The 25548-nt window shown below is 39.2% G+C and overlaps 2 protein-coding genes across 2 annotated transcripts; both read left to right on the top strand.

The window, feature by feature from the left end:
* The first annotated feature begins 4452 nt into the window (after positions 1–4452).
* On the top strand, positions 4453–12553 carry LOC145502681 (protein FAM50A-like). The gene is made up of 12 exons (XM_081482028.1): positions 4453–4596; positions 4699–4780; positions 5394–5493; positions 6393–6484; positions 7180–7256; positions 7824–7890; positions 8378–8439; positions 8869–8945; positions 9299–9353; positions 10104–10223; positions 11015–11125; positions 12376–12553. Exons 1-12 carry the CDS (start codon positions 4486–4488, stop codon positions 12403–12405), a joined length of 984 nt encoding a protein of 327 aa, XP_081338154.1. The 5' UTR covers positions 4453–4485; the 3' UTR covers positions 12406–12553.
* A 2287-nt stretch (positions 12554–14840) lies between these two features.
* LOC145460489 (uncharacterized protein C12orf56-like) lies at positions 14841–25165 on the top strand. The gene is made up of 11 exons (XM_081445326.1): positions 14841–15803; positions 17110–17979; positions 18570–18640; positions 19377–19515; positions 19848–19954; positions 20739–20828; positions 21866–22019; positions 22510–22584; positions 23786–23863; positions 24206–24384; positions 24834–25165. Exons 1-11 carry the CDS (start codon positions 15546–15548, stop codon positions 24970–24972), a joined length of 2160 nt encoding a protein of 719 aa, XP_081301452.1. The 5' UTR covers positions 14841–15545; the 3' UTR covers positions 24973–25165.
* Positions 25166–25548: the final 383 nt, after the last annotated feature.

Below are 25548 nucleotides of genomic sequence, written 5' to 3'. Positions count from 1 at the left end.
CCTACTCATCCTACATATCATTAATCCCCCACATTTACCTATACATCCTACTTCTCATTAATCCCCCACATACACCTACACATCCTACATATCATTAATCCCCCACATTTACCTATACATCCTACATCTCATTAATCCCCCACATTTACCTATACATCCTACATCTCATTAATCCCCCACATTTACCTATACATCCTACATCTCATTAATCCCCCACATATACCTACGCAGCATACATCTCTTTAATCCCCCACATATACCTACACATCCTACATCTCATTAATCCCCTACATATACCTATACAGCCTACATTTCATTAATCTCCCACATATACCTACACATCCTACATCTCATTAATCCCCTACATATACCTATACAGCCTACATTTCATTAATCCCCCACATATACCTACACATCCTACATCTTATTAATCCCCTACATATACCTATACAGCCTACATCTCATTAATCCCCCACATATACCTATACAGCCTACATTTCATTAATCCCCCACATATACCTACACATCCCACATCTCATTAATCCCCTACATATACCTACACATCCTACATCTCATTAATCCCCCACATATACCTATACAGCCTACATTTCATTAATCCCCCACATATACCTACACATCCTACATCTCATTAATCCCCTACATATACGTACACATCCTACATCTCATTATATACAGCCTATACAGCCTACATTTCATTAATCCCCCACATATACCTACACATCCTACATCTTATTAATCCCCTACATATACCTACACATCCTACATCTCATTAATCCCCTACATATACCTATACAGCCTACATTTCATTAATCCCCCACATATACCTACACATCCTACATCTCATTAATCCCCTACATATACCTATACAGCCTACATTTCATTAATCCCCTACATATAGTTACACAGCATACATTTCATTAATCCCCCACATATACCTACACAGCTTTCATCGTTTTAATTCCCAACATATACCTACACAGACCACATCTCATGAATCCCTCACATTTACCATCACAGTTTCCATTTCATTAAATCGTCGTTACTCATTATATTCAGTTCAGCCGTTCGAACAGATACCGTATGGAACGAAATGTATGTATGTACGTTTGCGAGTGAGAAGTCACATACTTGCCGATGCATTTTTGTGGTTGAAAAGGGTCGAAAAGTAAAATTGGCGATGTACTTACTTCTTTTTACGCGACGCGTGATTGGTGAAAAGAGTTCAGCGTGATACGTGATTGGCACCCCACCTTTGCCACCCTCTATAATATATCTGTCAGTGAACCTCGGTTGTTGATGTAAAATGTTGATTTTAGCAATAGACAGAGGTTGAAAGTAAAAAACTAGTGAAATCATTTAAGGTATATATATTGAAGTTACGGCGTCGTCTCGAACGCACTCATAATCTTTGATTCATCATCATCATCATCATCATCATCATCATCATCATCATCTAGTCCTCTTTGTCCCATGAGGGACATAGGGGGTCCACAATTGCTTTCCATTTCTGTCGGTCGTGAGCCGCTCTTTTGGCTTCCCACCAGGTCATGTTGATCTCCTTCAGGTCCTTCTGTATGCTTCTGCGTCATGTAGTTCTGGGCCTGCCACGTTTCCGTGTTCCTTGCAGATTCCAATCCATCGCATGGCGCGCTATGTTTCTCTCACCCTTCCTTAGTGTATGACTAATCCATTTCCAGCGTCTTCTCTTTATGATGGTAACAATAGGCTCTTGCCGTCCAGTTCTTATCCATAAATCTTTGTTGGAAATCACCTCAGGCCAATATACTATCAGAATTCTCCTCAGACACTTGTTGATGAATGTTTGTACTTGCTTTGTATAAGCTGTCGTCACTTGCCATGTCTCTGAACCGTACAGTAAAACTACCTTAACATTGGTGTTGAAAATTCTAATTTTGGTAGCTGTGCGCAGGTCTTTGCTTCTCCAGACTGGTGTAAGCATGGCAAAAGCTTGCTGTGCTTTCTTTCTTCTTGCCGCTACGTCTTCATCCGCTCCTCCAGTCCTATTCAGCACGCTACCGAGGTAGGTAAACTCTTCAACCTCTTCAATGTACGACTGATCGAGACGAACCTCTCCTTGTTGAATGGCATCGATCCGCATCACTTTAGTTTTACCAGGATGGATCTTAAGGCCCACTCTTTGTGCTGTGGTGTTCAGTCGTTCCATTTGGTTGTTGGCATCCTGAAGCCTATGCGATAACATGCAGATGTCATCAGCAAAGTCTAGGTCCTCTAGTCTCTGGATATCTCCCACCGAATTCCCCTTGGTCTGTTGAATGCTGTTTTATTCACCCAGTCTAAAACCACTAAGAACAGCAGAGGGGACAGTGACCAGCCCTGTCTTACGCCTGTTGTCACTCTAAATGGCTCTGTAAGGGTTCCCCCATGGATTACTTGGCATCTGAAATTGTTGTAGAAAAGCTGAATCATTCTGATGAATTTCTCTGGTAGCCCAGTGTTGAAGCAGTGCCCATAGCACTTGGTGGTCGATGCTATCGAAAGCTTTTTCGAGGTCTACAAAGTTCAGATACAGAGATGTCTGAAACTCGATGGACTGTTCAATAATAATGCGAAGGGTCGCAATTTGGTCTGCGCAGGACCTTCCATTTCTAAATCCTGCCTGTTCTTCACGCAGTTTTCCATCTACATGCACCCTCATTCTTTCGAGCATAATACTGCTAAGCACTTTACCGTGGATGGACAGCAGAGTGATAACTCTCCAATTTTTGCAATAGCTAGTGTCTCCCTTTTTTGGCAGATTTACTAGCAGTCCATCTAGCCAGTTTTCCGGAATATCTTCGGTTGTCCAGATAGTATTGAACAGATCATATAGTATATCGATGGACGTTTGTCCGCCTGCCTTTACGGCTTCTGGTGGAATGTTATCTGATCCCGCAGCTTTTCCGTTCTTTAGTCTTGTCAGTGCCCGTTGAATCTCTTCTTTCGTGATGTTGCCGGTGTTGATCGGTAATTGGTGGTTAACTTGTAGCTCGGGGGATCTACAGGTGGATCCCTGTTAAGCAATGTTGCAAAGTGGTTACGCCATTCTTCAAGTTGACTGTTCAGTTTAGTGAGCAGACTTTCGGTGTTGTCTCTTATTGGGCGGTCCATGGTTCTTCTCTGACCACTGAGTCTGCGTGTGATGTTATAAAGCGTCTTAATGTCTCCTTTGCGGGCTGCTTGCTCTGCATCTCTAGTCAAGTTGTTGGCATAAGTCCGTTTGTTGTTCTTGCAACTCCTTTTGACTTCCCTGTCTTTCTCAGAATACTCTCTTTGTGCTTGTCTCCTTTGCTGCCTGGTCATAGCTTGGTTGAGTTTCTCCTTCAATTTCCCTCTCTCATCCATTTTATTCCAGGTGTCCGATGAAATCCAGTTCCTTCTTTTATGACTAGCTTTACCCAAGACTTTGTCACATGTTCCAGCATATGCTTGTTTAATCACCTTCCACTTCCTGTTTGCTGCTCCGCTAGTTTGTCGTTCTGGTTGGTCTGCCTGGGGGTTTTGATGTTGATCTTCCTCATCTTCTTGGTGGTGGTCTTGCACCACTTCGTAGAGTGCCTCAAATCTATTTTGCGCACCAGATGGAATTCATTGAGGCATTGCGGGTCCTTCAGTTTGCTGACATCATATTGATGGCGTCCTGAACGGGGTCTCTTATGGGATAACAGCTTAATTTTTACTTCTGCAACAACCTGCATCCGCTCCTCTTTTGACTCGTACATCCTGCATTGATGTCCTCCATCTACGTGAAATAGCGAAGTGGTCAATTTGATTTTCGGTTCGACCATCTGGTGACATCCACGTCGACTTATGGTGCTTCTTGTGTGGAAATATAGAGCCTCCAATCACCAGATTGTTGAAGACGCAAAAGTCCGCAAAGAGCTCCCCGTTCTCGTTCATTGATTCCACACCATGTTTTCCCATATTTTCTTCCCTGCCACTGTTATCCTCGCCAACTTTTGCATTTATGTCTCCTAACACTATAGACACATCACTCCTTGATACTTTGTCAATTGTTGCTTGTAACGCATCATAGAATGCGATTTTCTCCTCCTCAGGTGCATAATTCGTTGGAGCATAACATTGGATGATTGTGGGTTTTTCGAAAATGAGAATCTAACCTTGCTGTAATTATCCTGTCGGACACTGGTTCCCATTTGATGAGACTACTTGCTACTTGTGCACATTTCCCGGTTTGGTACAGAGTGCGTACATTCCATGTAGCTAGTCTAGTCCGGGCTTTTGCGGTGAGTAACCCATTTATCGGCCGCCGCGTCATTCTTTGCCTCCTGTTGACACTATCCGGTAAGTGAAATTCTAATTCTAATAATCTTTGATTACTAATAGTATTATCGCGATCAGGCTCATCCTATGCATGAAAGCCTGGCACTAGCCAAGCGCTCATCCCAGCAAGCTGTGCGCGCGCGAAGCCAAGAAGAAGGCAAAATGGCGGAATACAAGGGAGCTGCGAAAGAAGGCGCTAGGGCCATGGCCCTGATGAAAAAACGCGAAAAAATGAAAGCTGATATTGAAGCTGCCAAGAACAAGATATCTGAGGTACGTTTTTTGCCTCGCGAATTTGGATTTTTTTTTCGTAAACTTTAGATCGATGACTATGAAATGGATCGAACTATTGTAGTTGAATTTTGTTTCTTGCAGAATCACAAGATTGCAGATATTAGCAACAAGTTTTCATCTCACTATGATGTAGTTGAGCAGCAGCTCAAGTCAAGTACTATAGGTAAGTTAGACAGTGTAACTAAAATATTACTCAAGTCAACTCAACTTCTTTATTTTGCACTATTTACAGTGACAGTTAACATTCGTTAGTATAAATTATGGCACATGTAATATATAAAAAAAAGAAATGTTTGTATCATTTGGTCAGGGAAAAGTCTAAAAAGATCAAGGATTGCCTTCAAGAGCTGGCTCTTGTTCAGTAGCAGCCTAACCACGGAAAATTAAATATATTTGCTCTTCTTTTGTGGTCAACTGATGGTTTTACCAGGGAAGTCACGAATCAATTTTTTAGGCTCTGGTTAAAACCAAAACTTTAATTATTGTAGCAGTAAGATTCTGATGACCTCTTTAAAGCGATTACAATTGTTAACCCATGCATGCTGGGGCTACGACAAAACACTGACCCCCCTTACTGACCCACCTTACTGATCCCACTACTGACCCCTTTTAAAATCAACGGGAAAAAGAAAACTTTAAAAAGCCCAGAACTATAAGAGCGGGGGGGGGGGGGGGGATCAATAGGAGGTCAGTAGGGGGGCAGCTGACCAGGGGTCAGTGTTTTGTCGAAACTCTGCATGTTGTTTACTTTATGGTTGTTTTACTCTGTTATAAAGGTTTGGTGACCCTGGATGAAATGAAGGCCAAACGTGAGGATTTGGTGCGAGAGCATGAAAAGCAGCTGGCTGCTAAACTTAAATCTGATGAAGCTGAAGGGTTAGGAGATATCACTGTTAATCATATTTAAAGAGGTCACTCCAAATAGCTTACTTTTTTGTCTTCACCTAACAAGTAAACATTGGGTTTTCCACTCACCAAAGTTTCAGCTTCTAAAGGGCCTGCTATCCTGAAGAACTTTGTGTGAAAAGAAACCCAAAATTTGACCTTGGACACAGGTCTTCATTTTGAAACTGTACTTGATACTTGACTGCCAGACCGTGTTTGCCTTTGTAACTTCATTCCGTCCAACTCGAATTTGGTGGGAATCAGAAAAACCTACAACTAACTTGGCATCCTTCACAAGATCAGCAAAATGTTTTTCCTCCAACCAATTATCCATTATACTATCTTCACTAGTATCTGTTTTTGGGTTTAGAGCATGGTTGACTCGAAATGATATGGCTCAAGAGCAGCCATAACCTAGAGTGGTAGTTAAAAGAGTTGTCGCAAGCTATGGACAAAATTTTTTGGATGGAAATGACATCATGAAAACGCAGCCTGGCTGCTGAGTACTGTTCAAAATAGTGGCAATGATATCAAATTTTGGGTTTCTTTGGAGATGAATTTCATAAGGAAAACCTGCACTTTAGAGGCTGAAACTTTGGAGAGCAGCTAAACTTAGTGCAAGATTTTTATTTACATTGACAGAAAAATATGTTTTTTGGAGTGACTTTCTCCATTAAGTTGCTTCCTCTGCATTGTCATTTAATCAAAATCATTGTCATTTTTGTCATTAAAAAAAAAAAAAGTTTTTTGGAGTGACCTTCTCCTTTAAGTTGCTTAGATAATCATTCTTTTTATTTTTTTGACAAGTTTGTAATCTGACGGACTTGTGTGTGGTGCTTTAGCTACATGCAATTATATTATGTCATTTTCTAGTTTCTTTTCATTTGAAGGGAATCTGCAAAAAGAAAACAGAAAAAAGCCAAGTTGAAGCCTTCCTCTGCATTGTCATTTAATCTTGACGAGGATGAAGAGGAAGAGGAAGGTAATGGCAAGCCAAGTGAATTTTTGTTGTCATAAACATATTATTTGCTGGACTATGCAAATTATGTCTTTTGTCCATTGCATCTAGATGATATCAAGTAATGATTATGTCAGGAAGTAAATGTATATATCAAACATGAGAGACAGTGTTTCATCAGGATATCCAAATATCGAGAAGAGAGTTGAAAACACGACACGCAGCATAGTATTTTTGATGAAATTCAAGGTGTTTGGATAGCCGATAAAACACTGTCTGGGGTGCATGCCTGATATATCATGTCAATCGAAACAAAAACTAAGGAGTAAACAGAGAAATAAAATCATCAAAATTTATGCTAATTAAGACCGGATATCTAAACCTCCTTCACGGTTGTGATTTTCTTTGTTTTAACTTGACAAGTGACATGTGTTACCTTCCTTGTATGCACACATACATGATAAATTAGCACCATTTTCTGGCAATGATTGCTTGTGCAAAACATCAGTCAAATTGTCACTTTGTGTAGCTCTGCATCATTTTAACTTATTTTCAGCTTATGTTGTTTTCATGAATTTTTCATGTCTGCCTTTCATTAGTACATGTATGTGTGCATTATCCTGAAAACATTTAACAACATGATCAAAACCCAGCAACAACAGCTGGCTAAACAACTGCTTGCTTATAGCTCAATATTTAATTATTTTCTTCTCCTTCAGTTGTCCCATTAAAAAAGAAGAAACCAGGAAAAAATCCTGATGTGGATACATCATTTTTGCCTGATAGAGAAAGAGAGGTACTTTATGATCAAAGAATAAATTAAAAGACTTCATCTCCATATTTTTTTCATTGACATAATTTAATCGTACAGGATCTTTTGCAAGATCAGATTACACGTCCTACCAACTATCCTGTTTAAGGCTGGTTTTCACTAGCGACAGAGTAGCATTTCTATTTTCGTCCAATTCCACCTACATGTACATGTACAGGTACGACTCCATCACTTATGATTCGGTGAAAACTAGATTGTTGGAGTCAGAGGCAGAAGTACAAGAACCTACCAATCACGATGCTTGGAATCAAGCATTGTGATTGGTTTATTCTTCACTCGGACAATCTAGTTTTCACTATATCATACATGTAAGTGACAGAGTCATAAACAAAATTGTTGTTCTGTTTCCAACTCCCCTGGTTTGATTTTTACTAGATTGTATCGCTCTGCGCCCCTGATTTCAACTCTGACTCTTTGAAAGTGAGAGCCAGCCTTTAAATTTTACCTAAGATCTTGCCATAATTTTATGGCGAATGAGATTTTAAACCTGAATTGTGTAATTAATGGATTTTATGGTTCATTTTGAGACAGGAGATAGAAAGGCAAGAAAGAGAAAAGATCAGACAAGAATGGGTGGAGAAACAAGAGAAAATTAAAAGTGAGTGATAATTAAGAAATACTTCATTACAACAGTCATTGCTGATATTGATACTTGCTATGTTGGTAGCTTAACAGCTCAATGTAGATTTTCTTGCTGGGAAAGTTACTTTTCATTCTCACTTGCCTGATGGGCAAGCACCAAGGCAAGTCATCTGCCAACTAAATAAAAAAAAAGTATTTTAGGACTTGCCCTGGGCAAGCAAAATTTAACAGCTCCTTTTCAATGGGCAAGCTGGAATTCAATTGATTTGTGCTGTGTTATGCAATTAGCATTGACAGGTGTGAAAATGATATTCATCTCCTAATTTCATTGATGAAAGTTTTGATGTTAGCAGCAGTTCTTTAATTTGTCGTCCAGAGCCTGTACCAGATTTCTGGTCCATGGTATCTAAAATTATTGAGACCATACTTATTTTGCCTGGTAGATTGTGTATAATAAATTGACAAAGGGAGTCACAAACCTATTTTCACTTGCATTTTTGTAGATGAAGATGTGGAAATCACATACAGCTACTGGGATGGATCAGGACATAGACGAACAATAAAGGTAAAGCTGTATGATAACATTATACAGTGACTTTTGTACAGTTAAGTTATTTTGTGTAGTAGATGGTTGTACAGCTGCATCTGAAACGGTAGGGTTGGAGGCATGAAATTGTTCGTGGTGTGAATGTCTCAAATCAGTTGGCGAATAAAATGATGTCCTACTGGACAGGTTTGTGTACATTAAGTATTTTTGTATATTTAAATGTCTTGTCTTGTCATCTTGTTTGTATTGTGATTTGTCCTTCAACTTCATCAAAATACAACATAACTCCTACAACTCACAAATGAGATGATGATGGTTTCTAGTTTTCCAGACAGGTACAATGCATGTCAGTAAAAATGGTAATGTTCAACTGTTCTGTTTCTTTCTTTAGTGAACTTGGTAACATGTAAGTGAAAAAGCATTTTTTTATATTAATTGTTACTGCAGATGAAAAAAGGTAACACAATCTCACAGTTTCTCCAAAAAGGCATAGAGCAACTCCGGAAGGATTTTACTGAATTTAGGTAAGTCAATGGTGGCATAAATGTATTCCTTTTTTGTCAGTGGGTTCCATAGTGCTCTTCCTCAGAGCTATTCAAATAACAGTAAATTACAATGAAATTACTGGTATATACATTTATGAACTAAATCAGTTTGATTTTCAACATTTACTCCTGTCGTAATATCACAGAAAATGCAACATTCTAGAGCAAATGTGCAATAGGAGCTGTTGTGTAGTTCCTTGAGCGATAAGCACAACAGAAGCAGGAGGAAGAAATGTCCTCGCTTCTTTTAAACCCCTCTCGCTCATCAAGCTTAGGGAAAGGAGAGACTTCTCTTTGTCTAAACAATGACATTTCTTTCTGCTCCTGTTTAGGACTGTGAGTACTGAAAACCTGATGTACATCAAAGAGGATCTCATCATACCACATGTAAGTAACATTCATAGTGTTCAAATTCAACTTGCTTGTGCTCTTTTGTTAACAATGAAGGGTGCACAGAATGAGGCCTTAAATGGCTGTTGATGCAACATCAAACTCTCCTTGTGTCTCACAAAGGAATACAAGGCAACCTGGAAGGAGAATCTAGCAATTTATCTGAATTCACTTGAGGCTTTGTTCCAGGTCCCCCTTCAAGTATAACATCATAGCTCTGTAATGCATGCACCAGACTTGATTTCTTTTATACTGCAGTTTGACTTGCTTGGAAGATCTCTTTCCTGCACATCAGGTGTATTTTTTGGCAAAGGTGCTGAATATTCCACTTGAGTATTGTAGCCACCATTTTGGATTGGTAAGATTGAAGAAGCCTGGAGAGAGTTAAAAAAGGAAAGTAATGAGGTGGTAGTGAGAATGACAAACCAGTGAGGGGGGAGGGGTGGAGGAGAGGTTTTTTTTTCCCCTCTCCTGTTCCCTCCCCTCTCTCAACCTGACCCCCTTCCCTCTGCTTTACTTCTGGAATGCAAGATAGCAGCTATCATGGACATGGACCATATTTGCCCAGTATCTTTAAACAAAAACACCTTCAATGCAGGCTAGAAGATCACTGCCAGTATAAAACAACAGGTCAAAACCTGGCTGTTTTGACAGGATATGCCTGTCATGAGGTTTTTCTTTCCCTTTGAACTGAGTGTTTGATTACAACTGCCTAGTTTTAATGTTGTTTCTTTATCTGCCCTGTAGCATTACTCGTTTTATGACTTCATTGTGAACAAGGCTCGTGGTAAGAGTGGACCATTGTTTAGTTTTGATGTCCATGAAGATGTCAGGATGATCAGTGATGCATCTGTGGAAAAAGATGAGGTTAGTTGGTTGTAAGAATAATTTTCAAAATCGAGTTGCAAGATGGAGCTCAGCAGTGATCCAGAAGTCTATTCCATATCAGGACTTATCTCCCTAAGCCTGGGAGGCTTCATGGTTAGTGCGCCTGACTCTGGATCGAGCAGTCTGGATTTGAACCCTAGCCGGGGACGTTGTGTTGTGTTCTTGGACAAGACACTTTATTCTCAGAGTGCCTCTCTTGACCCAGGTGCATAAATGGGTACTGCCAAAATATTGAATGCTGCGGGTAACCCTGCGATGGACTACATGTAGCATCCCATCCATGGAGGAGTAGACATACTCCTAGTGTCTTCACACTACGGAAACTGGGATAAGCTCAAGTGTGATGGGCCACTTGGCTTGTATGCGGACTTGACCTTTTTTTACTTATCCCCAGCTTCTTTAGCGTAAAGTGGCTAGAAATATCCTTACTCCTACCTAGATGGGATGCTAGTTGGTTACCCCCCCCCCCCCTGCCCAACCCAATCTTCGGTCAGGTTGGCCTAACAACGTACCATTTGTACTCTTGGGTGGAAAGAAGCACTGTGTGAGTTAACTGTCTAAAGAATACAACAAGATCACAGACAAACATCTTCCAAGCCCTATCTAATTTCAAGCTAGTGTCACTACCCAGGTTTTTTTATTGATGTATTTTTATTCTGTATTTTATTTTGTTTTATTTGAAACAAATTCAGAATTGTAGCACATACAACTATGCTATCAACCTGATGCTTTCACTTCTTGTAATTTTTTCAATGTTTTTGCCCTCGTAGTCGCATGCAGGAAAAGTGGTTCTTCGTTCATGGTACGAGAGAAACAAACATATTTTCCCCGCCAGTAGGTGGGAGCCTTATGATCCTGAGAAGAAATGGGAAAAATACACTGTAAGTCTAATATTCCAGTAACATTCATTCTGGCATTCTGGTAGTCTTGTTTTCAACGAGTGACAGCGTAGCTAGAGGGAGTTATATCAGTTAGTTGGGAAAGAAATAATTCACTTGCTCAGTCAGGCATGCGGGCAGGCAGGCAGGCAGGCAGGCGGGCAGGCGGGCAGGCGGGCAGGCAGTCGATGGGTCGTAAACTTTTTTTCGTTTATTAATTCCCACTATTAGGCGTGAAGTTGAGAGTTAGTCAGTTGGACAGCGAGGTTGAAGGGTGCAATAAACATACTAGAAGAAATGCTTTAACCTGTGCAAAAATACGAGTGCCTTCGCGCGTTCAATTCATCTCTCTCAGAATCGACATAGGAGTTTGGAACCGAAAAATATCCATACCGAATGACATTGGTCTACAGAGTCCCATGCCGGTTTCTGATTGGTTGTTGCTAAGCGATGAATTTTCGCGCGCAAGTAACAACCAATCAAAAACGCTACACGAAGCTCTGTGGAGCTATGTCGTCAGTATAAGTTGGTAAGTTGAATCTCAAACGTGTTCCTTGTCTGGGAAGAACTTAAATTCAAACGGAAGGGAGCTGTCTGTTTAGTTAACTGTTTAGTTAACTAAAAAAAAGGTGAAATTGTTCAATTTCTTTTGCAACTTAATTTACCGTGGTAGTGGGGCGGTGATGATCACAATGTGCGTGAAACTCCTTTTGCAAGAGTCAAGTTAGTATCACGCCGAAAGAAACTCGACATGCACATGCAATTTATTTTTAGTTAGAAAGTTCGAAAAATTCCAGAATGATTGTCGCTTATAATGGAGCAAGGGTGATTAAAGATTGGAGGAAATTTCAGTCGAGTAATCTTCCTTGTGGAATCGGGTCGTTATTTCCAACTCGTTATGCTCCTATCAACATTTCTCGACTTTGGCTCATAATCTGCAAATCAACTAATGCTGAAGCTTACAGTTTGGGAAAAGTTCGACAGATAATTTACTTACGACAGTTAGTCAACCTCGATCCCAGGCTGGAGCCTCGATCTCAGGCTCGTTTGTTAATCTCCATCCCAGGCTCTCTCTCATTTGCCCTCGTCGTTGAGCCTGGGATCGAGGTTGCGTTAGGAAACGACAGGTAGACAGGTCAGCTATTGCCAAAGCACAATTATCAGAGAGTCAGTGTAGGAAGGCAGAGTCCATGCAGATACGAGTTAGTATTCCATGTCCTGGTACTGACCCGTGTTATCGTTTGATATCACAGATCTCAGATGCGCCGGCAAAAAGTACCTAAGACAGACGTCAACATTTTAGTGCCTTCCGTCACTAAGGAGCTTATTGAGAAATGAAATACGCCGTCGCTCACTTCTTGTTTCACGAGTCCTTAAAAACGCTTTGTAAATAAATAAAGATTGCTTGGATAATATTTTGAGCTTTTTAGTTGTATATTGTTTGTGATATGTTTCACACTCTTTTATCTATTTAAAAAATGACTCGAAAGATTCGGAGTGTTAGCGTCAGCTGTCGAACTCTTCGGAGATCTCCCGAGTTCTTCGAAGGCTGTCAAGTCGTCGTTTGCGAAGCATCTTCTTGCTGATGCGAAAAACAAGAAGTCATCTGTGTTTTTTTCTTTTCTTTTCTTTTTTCTGCTGGCTTGTTGGTTCGCCGGACGAGGAACATCATGACAAACACTATAGTAGCACTCGATTCTTTTGCAGGCACTACTTCCACCACCCCCAGTGGGGAGGGCGTGGGGGCGGGGGGCTCCCATGTGAAAAGGTCACGGATTGTTTGTCGGAAAATTTTAAATAAACCCCTAAAGGAGAGGAATCTGGGCAATTTAACACTCGAGTTTTATTGACCCCCCCCCCCCCCAAAAAAAAAACATTAAGTTGAATACCACTTTGAAACGGACAGCGATTTGTTTTTAATTATTTCCAAAAGATACCTTGACGGCTAAAAATAGTGGCGTTTCGTCCTGAACACTCTACGTAACACTAAACTGTTCGCAGCCTCTGTATTTTTCAACGCACGCGGAAGAAAAACCGAACGAAGCGAGTGCGAAGTACGCGGGTGCGGGCGCGGGCGCGGGGAGGCGAGCGAAGCGCTGGCGTCCAGTTCTCTCGCGATTCTATTTGCGCGTTCAACGATCGAATAAAAATACGAGTAAGTAGAGGGCTGTGAAGATTCTAAAGTAACACCAGAATTCGTGGTTTACAGCTCCAACTAGCACTAGGCAGGTACATTCATGACTGAACTGGGGTTTATAAGGGACTCGGTCTACCAGGCGGGAAGAAGAGATTCCCTGGATACGACAGCAACAATTTATTGGTATCCCCTTATATATGGTGGTATTACCTTAAATAACAATATATAAAATATATAAAAAGAAAGAAATTAAAGATAACAATACCACTAATCACATTAAATTAAATAGGATTACAACTTTCTCTTATATGCAATGCTTTATATACAAAATAACCTAGTTTCTTAAAAATAAACGAATCAACATTATTAAATAGGAATAGAGTTTTATCGGTATTGTTCAAAAGATCGACTGATGGGTATTTTAGTACAATGTCACTTGTTATTTGTTGCCCAATAGTTTTATAACGATCACAATGAAATAAGAAATGGTTTTCGTCGTCAAGTTGGTTAGAGCGGCAGTATTGCTGGTTTTCAGTGTCACGCAATTCAAAATAGATCAAAATAAAAATCAAAACCGGTCAATAGATAAAGTCCAGAATCTGGGAAATGAAAGAAGGTAAATATGCAAATACTCTCGCCAAAATCCTGGTCACAGCAATTTTTCTTATGCGAGATATGCGGAGAAATTTTGTACCCAAATTTATAGAGATTTGTATGGAGACGCCATGCTGGTGCCCATCCATAAGGGCACCAACATGGCGGCCGAAAACGAACAGAAACATCTGTCACTGAGTTTTGCTACAAAAGCGTGAATTTATCCCTCGAGGAACTCTAAAACGTTAAAATAATACTTTTTCTAAGAGATGAACTTTTCAGATAGCCAAGTTCCCCGAAATAAGTCACTTTTTTAACCATCATGACAGCTCTCTAGGCCGTCATGTAAATCCCGCGTCACGCAAAAGCGTAGAAATTGAAGCGTAGTTTATCACAAAACCAAGAACCCATTCGGAGCGAAAATTTGTATGAATATTAGTTTTTAGCTGCTCTTATACATCATTTAAGTAAAATGTCAGGAAGATCAATAGTTTTGTAGTTTGAATTTTAGTGACGTCATGTGAAAACCAGCTATTGACAAATGCTAAGACATTCGGGTAATTTAGGGATACAGTATCGTCCAGTTTCGATTCTAAGTGTGTGGTTGCCTGATCGTAGTTTAGTTACAGCTTGTCTATGCTTTAAGTTCTTTACTTGTTCTAAATAATCAGATTTGCTTACATCCGTTTTAAATATAGAGTAGAAACTTTACTTTTTATTGGTGTGAATTAACTCCAGGTGGTGTCTTTAAATTGTTTGAGATGTGATATTTAATTTTTTGTAAATTATTTTCAGTTTTTGGTATATGATTGTTTTGGATTGTTTTGTCATGCGGTTGGTTTCGAATGTCAATATAATTATGAATGATTTCATCAACTGTCGACATAAAAGAGGGTTTTGATACAAGCGTGTCTATAATAAATCCGTTTCAATCGGGCCAATTCATGCAAAAAAATTGGTTCTTACCATTTACTATTTTTTCCACCCCCTCCCCCCACATAAGTAAAAATAACGGGAAGACGAATCCTTTTGTCAAAATGGGACTTAATGATCCATTAGTGTGCAAACTTCAGGTGTTTTTCCCGGAAATCTCCCGGAAAATTTCCGGTTGTTTTCGTCACGCAATGTCCCGTAATAATCGACAGCTGAGCGAGGCCCGACAACCATATGCCCACGGAGGCCGACTGAATGCTTTCTTGAGAAAGCATTGCCACCCGTTTCGCAATTCTTTGGCCCGCTTGTTATTATTATTTGTACCTCTCTATATCGTGTTCTATACATACAGGCGATCCGGCAGGTGTCCGGCTCCACACGTGCTGTTAAAGAAGTAAAAGATGAATTTGATTAATTATTTTAGGTTAGATCAAAGATTATGTTTCAAGTTTGTTAGAGCACAAGCTGTGCTTGGCGGAGAAATATTTCTTCTTTCCTGTATCCTTGAAACCAAGATGCTCGTGATTTTTGCCACGAAGCTTTAGCGCGAGCGACGGCCTCGCGCTTTTTCAATCCATTGATCGCCGTTTCCCATTGGTCGGCTGACAATGACGTGCACTCCATTGGGACCGGCGGCAGGCTGGACCGGCGGAAAACATAACAGAAACAGCGCGCGCGTGACGAGAAGTTATGGCTGGAGGCAAGTTGTTATGCCTGTCTTACTTCTCCGCTGATTTTGACGTTTTTTGAGTGTGTACAATGGCAGGCTCCAGTCTAGAGGAAGGAGTTCAAAAGCATCAAAAGGTTTACAGCTTTTTGAAGCGTGTACTGCCTCAAGATCGCTACGAAGGAGTGCGTGTGATCGAACCTTGTGTAGTTGTTGCAGATGGTTTTAAAAAGAGTTTTCAATTTGCGGTGCTGGGCGACGAATTGCTTTATATCACGGAGAATCCGCCTCGAACTTCCAAAGATATCAGGTTGAAAGTGGATTTGGCTTGCGTTGCATCGATCGAGTTGGTAAGTTTAAACTAACTTTAGCTGTTGTTCGGTTAATCTGTCACCGCTCGCTTATTTTGGCTTCTGTGAATAATGTTTGAGAGTTCTTCGAGATTATGTTTCATTAAATTTTGTTCCGAAATCCCCAGTTTAGTATGCCCGTGTTTTCAATTGTTCGCTGTTGAAAAGAATTTGCAACGCAAAAATTTTCTACGCGTAAATGAGAGCACTGCATGAAAAACGGGGCGGTCATTTTATGAACATAATGGAATTAACGGTGATCGGCTTTTATGCAACTTACGAGAATATTCTGTTATAAATTAACTGTCAAGCTTTGAAAGGAACAAAAATTTAAACAAAACTCTTGGAGTCTATCATCTGCTTTTTCACACAGTTACTTTTTTGTTCAGTCTTGCTAACTTATTTCCATTACGAAATATTGGCTTTAATGTTTGATCATCAATATTTCAAAAGAAACTGGTCTTAAGAATTCATTAATCAAAAATAATGGCTTGTTTTTCATTTAGGTCACGTGGGAAATGAACAAAATAGATACCGCATGACGTCTTTAGATGCTTTGCACTTAAAAGCAAAAACTTAAAATATGAAACACCTCGTGGATTTTTATTATATCATCACATCTGTCAAACTGAAGTATCTTTGTTCCGAAAAAGAAACAAAATTAAAATCACTATTTACAATCAAGTCAGTTTTGGGTATCGATGTGTGTTGGCAGGAGAAGTTGTGTTTGGTGTAATACCCCATGCAGAATAATGCATGGCCATAGTGTGTTATGTTTTTTTTAGAGTATACATAGTGACTGCAAAATATCAGATTTTATTTTTTTCTAAGAGTACACGGTAACGAATCCTGCAATATGATTGGTTCTAAGTAGTGCGGTCCGGATTTTCCTATCTATCAGTCACAGTAATGTGCGTGCAACGTGTCTGTGGAAAAGGGCAACAAAATATTATAAAAGTGACAATTGAGATTAAGGAAAAAATAAATAACTGGCGTAGGGTGGGTCTGTATACAGAAAAACTGTGACCTTGGACTTGAAAATGCTGCCCTCAGCCTGCAGCCTGGAGCAGCTCTTTGAAGACCTTGGCCACAGGTTTTCACTATACAGACCTCCCAGCTGGCAAGTAACATATATCTCTGTTGAAAAATTGTAGTTGCACAATGTGCATGACCTTGGTACATGTATCAGTAAACAAACAATTAGAGCCTGGGAGATATACATGTAAATCAAGTCTGTTGGTCACTCGGTAATGATATTCAAAGCATTTGGAGTTGTTTGTAATCACGTGCAATTTTTTTTTTTCAGATTCATGATGTTGCTGATTTTCTCGGTGGAGATTTAAAGACAAAGAACCAACATATTCTGCTTGTTTATAAGAAGATAAGTAAACAAACATCATCAAGCCAATCCGTGACCATTCCCAGGAGTGAAAACAGCTCATCCACAAGGTTAGCTCTACAGGCATCCATCCTCAGTACATCTCCAGTTGTAAGTCTTGAGGCCATTGAACGAGGTGGTGGCAAATCACCAGTTCTTCATCCTAAAGCATCAATGGCTAGGGTTGAGACTCAGCCTGCTACAACACGATATCTAGCGGTGCAAACGAACAGGCTTCACTTAAGTGCATCAGATCCCGATCTTCGAAATCTTAAGGATGACCATAGACAATTGTATTCAGGATCGACGGGTGACATGAAAGCAAACCTTAGTTCTCCAGTCAGCAGACGCCCTCTTCCACCTCCACCACCTGGGCATGAATCTCCAGTTACTCAGTCTAATTCAAAAACAAGACTTAGGGCTGCAAGCCTTGACCAGGCACGTCGAAGAAAGAAGCCATCATCTCCACGGCCAAAGAGGCAGAACAGTAACAATGAGCAATGTGACTTGAACTGGAGCTCCAGTAGTAGTGAACTGGAGTTTTCAAATAGTTTTCAGAGGCAAAGATCTGCTGATTTTTCTGGTCCGTATAGGGCATCATCACCTCGCAGAGATCATTACCGAAGTGACAGTAACGGGTCAATGGAGAGTCTTGGAGAGTTGGACAATTATTCTGATGAAGAAATGAATGACTCTGTGACCAAAAGATTTGAATTAACAGAACTTAATTTATACATCCTCACTGAAAATTCACCAATGTTTATTTATCTTAGAAGCACTTGGAATAACTGCATTTTGGTAAGTTTCTCATTTTCTGTATAATGTGCAGTAAAACCTTTCATAAGTAAGCACCCTTGCGATCAGCCAAAGTGTCCAATTGAGAGAGGTTAAGAATGTACTACAGTCAATAACTACTTATTTATTTTTTTGCATTTTTATTAATTAATAAATTAATTAAATTATTTATTTAGTTAGTTATTTTTAAATTTGTTTGCTGTGCACAAAGGGAAAAATACATTAAGGTTGAAACCCTGACTTCGGGTCTGTTTCTTTGGGAAAATCCAAGATTGGATTGTTAAATTCGCAAATGGATTTCGCATTTGTTTACTAAACAGATGAATCCAAGATGCATCAAAGGAACCGAAGAATCCACTCTGGGCAAGGATGTTTTATATTTTTCCAAAGAAACGCACTGTTAGTATCTTCCAGTGGGAGATGTCTTAAAGCAAACCATTTTTATTATTTTTGTTCAGACTTAATCAATCTTTGTTTTCAAGTAAACAAACAGCTGCAATTCCACAATGTTGTTGCTTGCAAGAAATCTGACTACATAAACAAGTAATCCTTAAATTTGTCCATCTTTATATTGATCAATGTTTATCTTGCAGAAATCTACTCTTCATTTTGGAAAAAGAAGCTCATCACCTACTTCACCCACAGGTTCTAACAAAGTCGACAAGTAAGTCATACAGTTAGAGGGAAAAAAACCAGCCTGCGTTGCAGGCTTAAATATAGGAGGGTTAGGGGAAATGATTCCTCCTCTCTTCCCCTTCCTTCTATCCTTGTTTTCCATCCCTTTCTCCCCCTGTTTCACCTGGTCATTAGGGTTAAGTAAAGTAAAGTGATCACATGTTTATGTTCCCAAACATCTGTGAAAATTTCTCAAGCCGTGTGGTGTTGAGAGCAATCTGTAAATATTTAATGCACAACGGCTGTTTTACTTTGTATCAGCTGAAGCCATAATTTCATGAGGAAATCTCTGATTGTTTGTACATGTACACACAGTATAAAGGGCAATTGAAGTCTGAAGTTGTGATCAAGAATCACTTCAGACTAGATGAGTTTGCATGTAGCAATCTTTGGGAGTATCAGAACTTCTGTCTAAGAATCTTTCAGTCCTTGTGTCCATATGAAAAAAAAGTAACTGTTCATCTCAAAAAGAACGAAGAAATTTTCCAAGTAGGCAGTATGTATTAAAGTTTTACATAAAGGTGTGCAGTTGTAGATAAAGTTTTTACAGAAATCTGTTTCATGTCATGACAAGGACATGTAACAGATTTCTGCCAAGAGCCTACATGTACAGTAGGTGATTGACAGACATCAGCTTCAACTAGCCACAGAAATTAAATCATTCTGAACTTAACCCTACTTTCAGCACTATCAGGTTGACCAATGTTTTTTTTGCTTCTTTTCAGCTCACAGTTATTGCACTTGTTTAACCAGTTGAAGCAAGAAATCTTACAATCTCACATCATGGAAAAGAGCTTTGTTTTAATTCAGGAACTTTTTACAGCAGCAGAAAAGAGCTTTAATCTAAAGAAATATTTCTGGAAGGTAAAAAGAAAACGACAACAATGAACAGATGCAAATGCTTCATGGTCCGTTTTGCCATAGCAAAAGAAAGAACGATAGTTATGCTCCATTTTAAATTTAACTTGCTAGACAAAAGTGAAGGCATTTGGGCAAATTCTCCAAATTAAGCCTTCATATGAGAAAAGAATGTTATAGCACATAAATTATAACAATAATTGCTATAATTTATGTATATAATTAAGGTATATAGACAGTGTAATTGTTTTGTAAATTACTTCTAAAAAATATTGTTCAATTGTATTTTTAGTTGCTCTTTTACAAGTGAAGAAATGTTATTGTTTGGTGTTAATTAGTCCCCAGATCTCTTCCTGTTCATGGTTGGTCAACTTCAGCGATATATGCCTCAGTCATCCAACCGTTCATCTCGAAAGAAAGGAAGCAACAGAGAAGATGAACTAGAGTAAGTGTTGGTATTGATTATTAGATAATAATTATTTAAAATCATGAAGGCTCAAGGACTATAACTACATTTACCCCTATTGCAGCATGTTGTCATGAGAAGATGTGAATTTTATGTTCGAGTGGCATTTGACGATTTTCCAAAGATTTCCGACCACTTTCCAAAAATTTTTGAAGATTCTCCAAAACTTGTCTGAAGGTCACACGAACGTTACCGAACATTTCCGAAAATTTCTGAAGATTTCCAAACATTGCTGAAGACTTTAAGGAAGACCTCAAAATGTTTCCAGGGGTTTCATTAGAAGCCGGCAACCAGCGAAATTTGATGCCTACTTTGTCAGAATTCATCTCTTACCACCGCCTACTTTGTCTGTATTTTCACTCGAATTATTAAAAAAATTCATCAGTTTGTCGCCTACTTTAGTTAGCTCAGACAGCTATTTCAAAACTTATTGAAAACCCTTTGTTTCGATCATATACCAACGAATTTAAGTACAATTTAAGAGACAAACTTGATATCAGTGAAATCATGGCTGTCTTTACCAGTGAGGATATGGAAAATGCGCCACTCGAGTTCTGGATGTGGTTTCATATGAATTTTTCGAGTGGTGTATTTTCCAGTAAAACACTCCTGTCTATATAATAAATTTATAATAAATGGACTTACCACCCTTCATTCTACAAACATATTCATCTATCTCACAACATCTTGGTATCTTTAGTTAGTTAACCATTCTTTTTTTGATGTAATATTTTTTTAAGTTGTAATTATATTTTCTTTACAGCTATGTTGTCGTACTATTACAGACATTTGTATGCCTGTTTCGTGAGACTGACATTTTATCTACACGATTGACGGTCATCAAAGCAAACAAGTAAGTCTTTGTATATTCTTCGAGGGTAGTTTATTCTAAGCTGACTGACAAAGCACACCAGCCTGTACTTGCACATTATTACCTGTAATATGCACAAAGGGATACGGCAAGCAATGAAGCTATCTGTATTTATTGAACAGTCTGCAGTTTACCTTACCCAGCGCTGTCATTGAGTTTTGATTCGCCTGTAGCCTTGATCTTCACACCCGTAACAAATAATGTTTGTTACTTTAACGATGAATTGTAGATCAACTACAGCCAAGTTCACCCTTGACAACAAGGGCTCATAAAGCATGCTCATTTGTAACAGGGGCTACCAGTTATGGCCCTTATTGACAGCCCTGTTACCTACAATGTCATTAAGTAATATACAGTAGTTTATTGTAGATGACGTTGAAGGTTACTGTCATTTATTGCATGCAGCATCTCTGAGCAAAAGTGTTTAATTTGAAAGAAATGCTGTCTACAGATCAATGTTTACAAAGTTATTTCTCCAGCATCCTAACCAAACTAAATGGATATCTTCCCCCTCCTTCCGCAACCACTCACATCCATCTGAGTTTCAAAAGGAGGAATTCTAGAGTTTTTTTGATGACACGCATGTAGCTGCACAGATCGAGGTCTGAGTGTGTAGTTTCTCTGTTTGGCTTTGAGGAGTTACATGTATGTTGTCTGTTCAAAATTTAGTGAAGAGAAAGGTTAGCACATTTCAATCTGTCATTGGCTACCCAAGCTGGCAAGATTGCACTATCTTGCCGAATCCCTGTCTTTTAATTAATTGAGTGCTATCTTGTGGAATCCCTATCTTGCTACATGTATCAAAGGTTAATTCTTGCTGAATTGGGATTGCCTGCTTTGTCTCCCAAGATATGTGCCCTTTATGCCATTTTCTTTGCTTGATTGTGGACCCAGTGTCTGTGTCTGGTACATGTCTATATCCATAAACAGGCAAAAGAATTAAAGCATCTTTGGCAATATTCAGCCTTGTTGACCTCACGCCTGGCTAATATATTAAATTATATTTATTTCATTCTCAGGGGGCAGGCAATCAAGGACCTTCTGAGGACCATAGTGATTCATCCCTTAACCACAGCACAGAAAGCTGCTGCAGCCACTATCTCCCCTGCAGCACAGCTCTTGTTGTCAGGGGCTGACAGAGGCATGTTCATTGTTGGTGGTGGGGATGAAGAGGTAATCATTACTTTTCGGCTCCATGTGCAGCTCAGTGAACTGACATCCATGCAATCTGACTGTTTAATCTACCCAATTGCATATATATTTTTTCCACATCACCACCACTTGGATTTTTTATCCTGCCTCTGTCGTGTTGGCCATTTTTTATCAACGTTGAGACTGTGGCCTAACAAAAATTACGAGGAGCCCAAAGGTTCGTAACATGAAATCCTGAGTGCCCAGCACTTAGCTTGTATGAAAAAAGTAAGTTTTTCCAGTTGCCCAAAGGCAAAAGTTAGTCGCCTATGGCCCCCGGCACTTCTAAAGCACAGCCCTAAACCTATATCATTCTAGTTAATAACAACTCTGCCCATGAATTTCTTTACTGACGATGAAATGACTAATGCAGGCTACAACTCTTTCATCATGACCTTTTTGGAGGGTTCTTTATCACTGCACTGTGGTGTCCAGAGTTCACACCATTCTATTGTTTCCTGTTTATTTGCAGACTGATAAATTATTGAAAGAAATTTTGGACAGTGCTACATCCCTTTTGTTTGAACTGATTTGTGTTGTCCATCAGGTAAGATCTGGGTAAAAGTTGAATGTATAATTTTTAATTCAAGGGGAAGGAAAGATAAGGTGTAACAATGTACTGTTAGAGTTTGAGCTCTTACTGTAGTAGGGGTGTAACGATTCATATTCCTTGTGATTCGATTCAATTTTGATTATTACCTTTCGATTTCTATTATTTCAATTCGATTATGCAATATATTAAATGTTTTTTAATTCTTACAACATGATACACAATGTAAACAACATACAGCCCTAAACCCTCAATTTTAGGATACAATCAGCATGTCGCACATGGTTTGCCTTGTTTGGAAATTCTCAAGGGGCGGTAGAAGGGCAACATTTTTACCATGCAACACAAAATGGTGCATGAACTGCAAACGTCTTTACTCATCAATCAAAAATGCACATTTTAAAGACTTCTGGATTCTGATTTCACAATATAACTCACTGAGGGCAGTACTCTGGGAAAGGTATGCAAAAAATCGAACCAAAATCGAAACATGGAATCAAAGAATTGTGAATCGAAGCGAACGGTCATAATCGCAATTAATCGAGAATTCGATTAATTGTTACACCACAAGTTCTTAGTAAGTCCAATTTAAAATCCTTCACTTTTCTCAGGGTTAGTTGAGTGAATGAGTATACAAGAAAGTACAAAAATCATTTTGAACTAGCAAGGTGATTGCCACATTTGCGTATCAATCCCTGCTTGACAAAAGCTTGAGAACTTGAGAACTCAGGTAGACAATCACATTGCAGGATTTTACTTGTGTTGCCGACTTGCAGAGATAGTCAATCATATAATGTATTAAAACTTATAATTCATCAGATATTTTCGATTGCACCCAATAATTGGTCTAAACACACCACATGACTGAATATGCCCCAGCATAACGGGGGAATATATGAGTGATATTCCCCAATTTTTGTGTTGCAATAAATATTTGAAGGATAATGAACGCAATAGCCTCCATTGGAATGAAAATATGTCAGATATTGATTTGATGTTGGACATTATCTGTTCCTCGAAGCTCACCATTTTCCTCAAGCTTTGCTCTGGGAAAACTGTTCTCTTCTCAGAACAGATAATGTTTGCAGACAAATATCCAGACATATGTTCATACCAAATGGGGGCTGTTGTTTATGTACATGCAAGATACCATTGATACTAACTTAACAGCTGACTGATGTTCAACTTTCAATTTTAGGCCAATTGCTTCTCAGTGGAGGATAATGTTCTAAACATTTTTTGGCTGATGAAGATCGTGGAATCTCAAGAACAAACAGTGAGTTCGTAATAATATTGCAAAACACTGAGGTTTTTCTTAAGTTCGAACTCTAAGCCTTTTCCATGTTTCTGTATCTACTAATTATAGAAACAAGTGGAAGTTGGGCAAAATATATTAATAATGTTTTTTTTCTTTGTCACCCTGCATTCCCTTGAATTCATGCTTGTTTGATCCCCATGGTTTACATTTTGTTAGCACCTGTGACAATATTATAGAAAACAGAATGTCTGTGAACAGACTACATGTAAAACAAAAGGAGAAAAATTATTTCCTGGAATTGGCAAGAAAAACTGTATCTACAATAGTCAAATTTTTATTTTCTTCTCTTTTCATTTCCAGAAAGCTTTCGTGGAGCGAGTCATGGAGCGGTTGACTTCTTTAGTGTCCTCTTCTGGTAAATATCTCTCTCCAGCCGATGCTGTTCTTCTTTACCGCCAGCTCTACGTGCTCAAGAATTTCCTGGAGTATGGCACAGTGGTAGCTAATCAGATCCGAGTTGGATATGCTGAAGAATTCAGGTACTGTCAGTGTTAGTACATCACAGCATTACCCCCAGCATTAAATTTGCCAGCGTACCCATTTCACAACTGAGTGGAGAGAGGCATTGTGAGAGTAAAGTGTCTTGTCCACAAACACAACACTAGCCTGCAGTACAGGTGGCTTAGCGGGCTCTAGTGCGATACACAAGCGCGTGTGAAGCGTGAGAATGAGCACAAAGCGCAATGCAAGAAAAATCTTGCCTCGTGCTTCGTGCTCGTTCTCGCGCTTGGTGTGCGCTCGTGTATCGTGCTAGAGCCCGCTAATCCACCTGTACTGCAGGCTAACACAACACAATATCGCCGGCCAGGGCTTGAACTGGAATTGCTCAATTTGGCATTGAGTGCACTAACCATGTGAGGCCACCGCACCTCCACTCTCAACGTAATTATACCACTACTTTTTCTCATTGTTATTTAAAATATTGCAGATATTACATTAGAAAGCCAATTGTGAAAAAGAAACTGTCATCAGAGTTTCCTCTCACAAGCCCCACCATAGAACTCCTGGAGAAAGTTACAGATTATGTGTTAAACAAGACAATAACACAGCAACCATCATTTAGATAGCATCTGCAGATACTTGTAGTCTTCAATGTAAAATTGCAATTAGATTATTTACCACAATGATATCCCTTTGTAGAATAACTGTTATCTGGTATTAGATGCTTGGGCATTTATTTGAAACTCACCTTTGCTTTGGCTTTGAATTATGTAACTGGACTCGCTTGTACACTTTCTCCTGCATTTTGTGCCCTGAATTGTAGACCTGTTGAGCTCTTTTCAATTGAGTATCAAAAACCCAAAACCAAATTGATTACAGCCGATCACCTTTAGGAACGGCATCAAGTGCAGGGAAAAGTGTATGAACGAATCACAATTAAATTGATTTTGATTTTTCTTCTGATTGGATGAGAGACTTTCGTGAGATTTTAAAACCAATCAAAAAGTCTCTGTTGTGGCAGTGCAAAACTAAAGCAAATGAGAATTAAGTTTGATGCTCAAGTGATTAAGTGAAAAGCACTCTCGCTGTTATTTAAAGCTTTTCTACTGAAATATGTCTGTAGCTTTTTAGTAAGTTATTTTCTACAGCTAGGTTAAAATATTTATGACATATTTAAGAAATTTTCATCTCAATACTGTGGA

The sequence above is a fragment of the Orbicella franksi genome, chromosome 11 (assembly GCF_964199315.1).
Source record: "Orbicella franksi chromosome 11, jaOrbFran1.1, whole genome shotgun sequence".
Lineage (NCBI taxonomy): Eukaryota > Metazoa > Cnidaria > Anthozoa > Scleractinia > Merulinidae > Orbicella > Orbicella franksi.
Note: the sequence above shows the minus strand (reverse complement) of the source record. Positions and strands in the feature narration are given on the sequence as shown.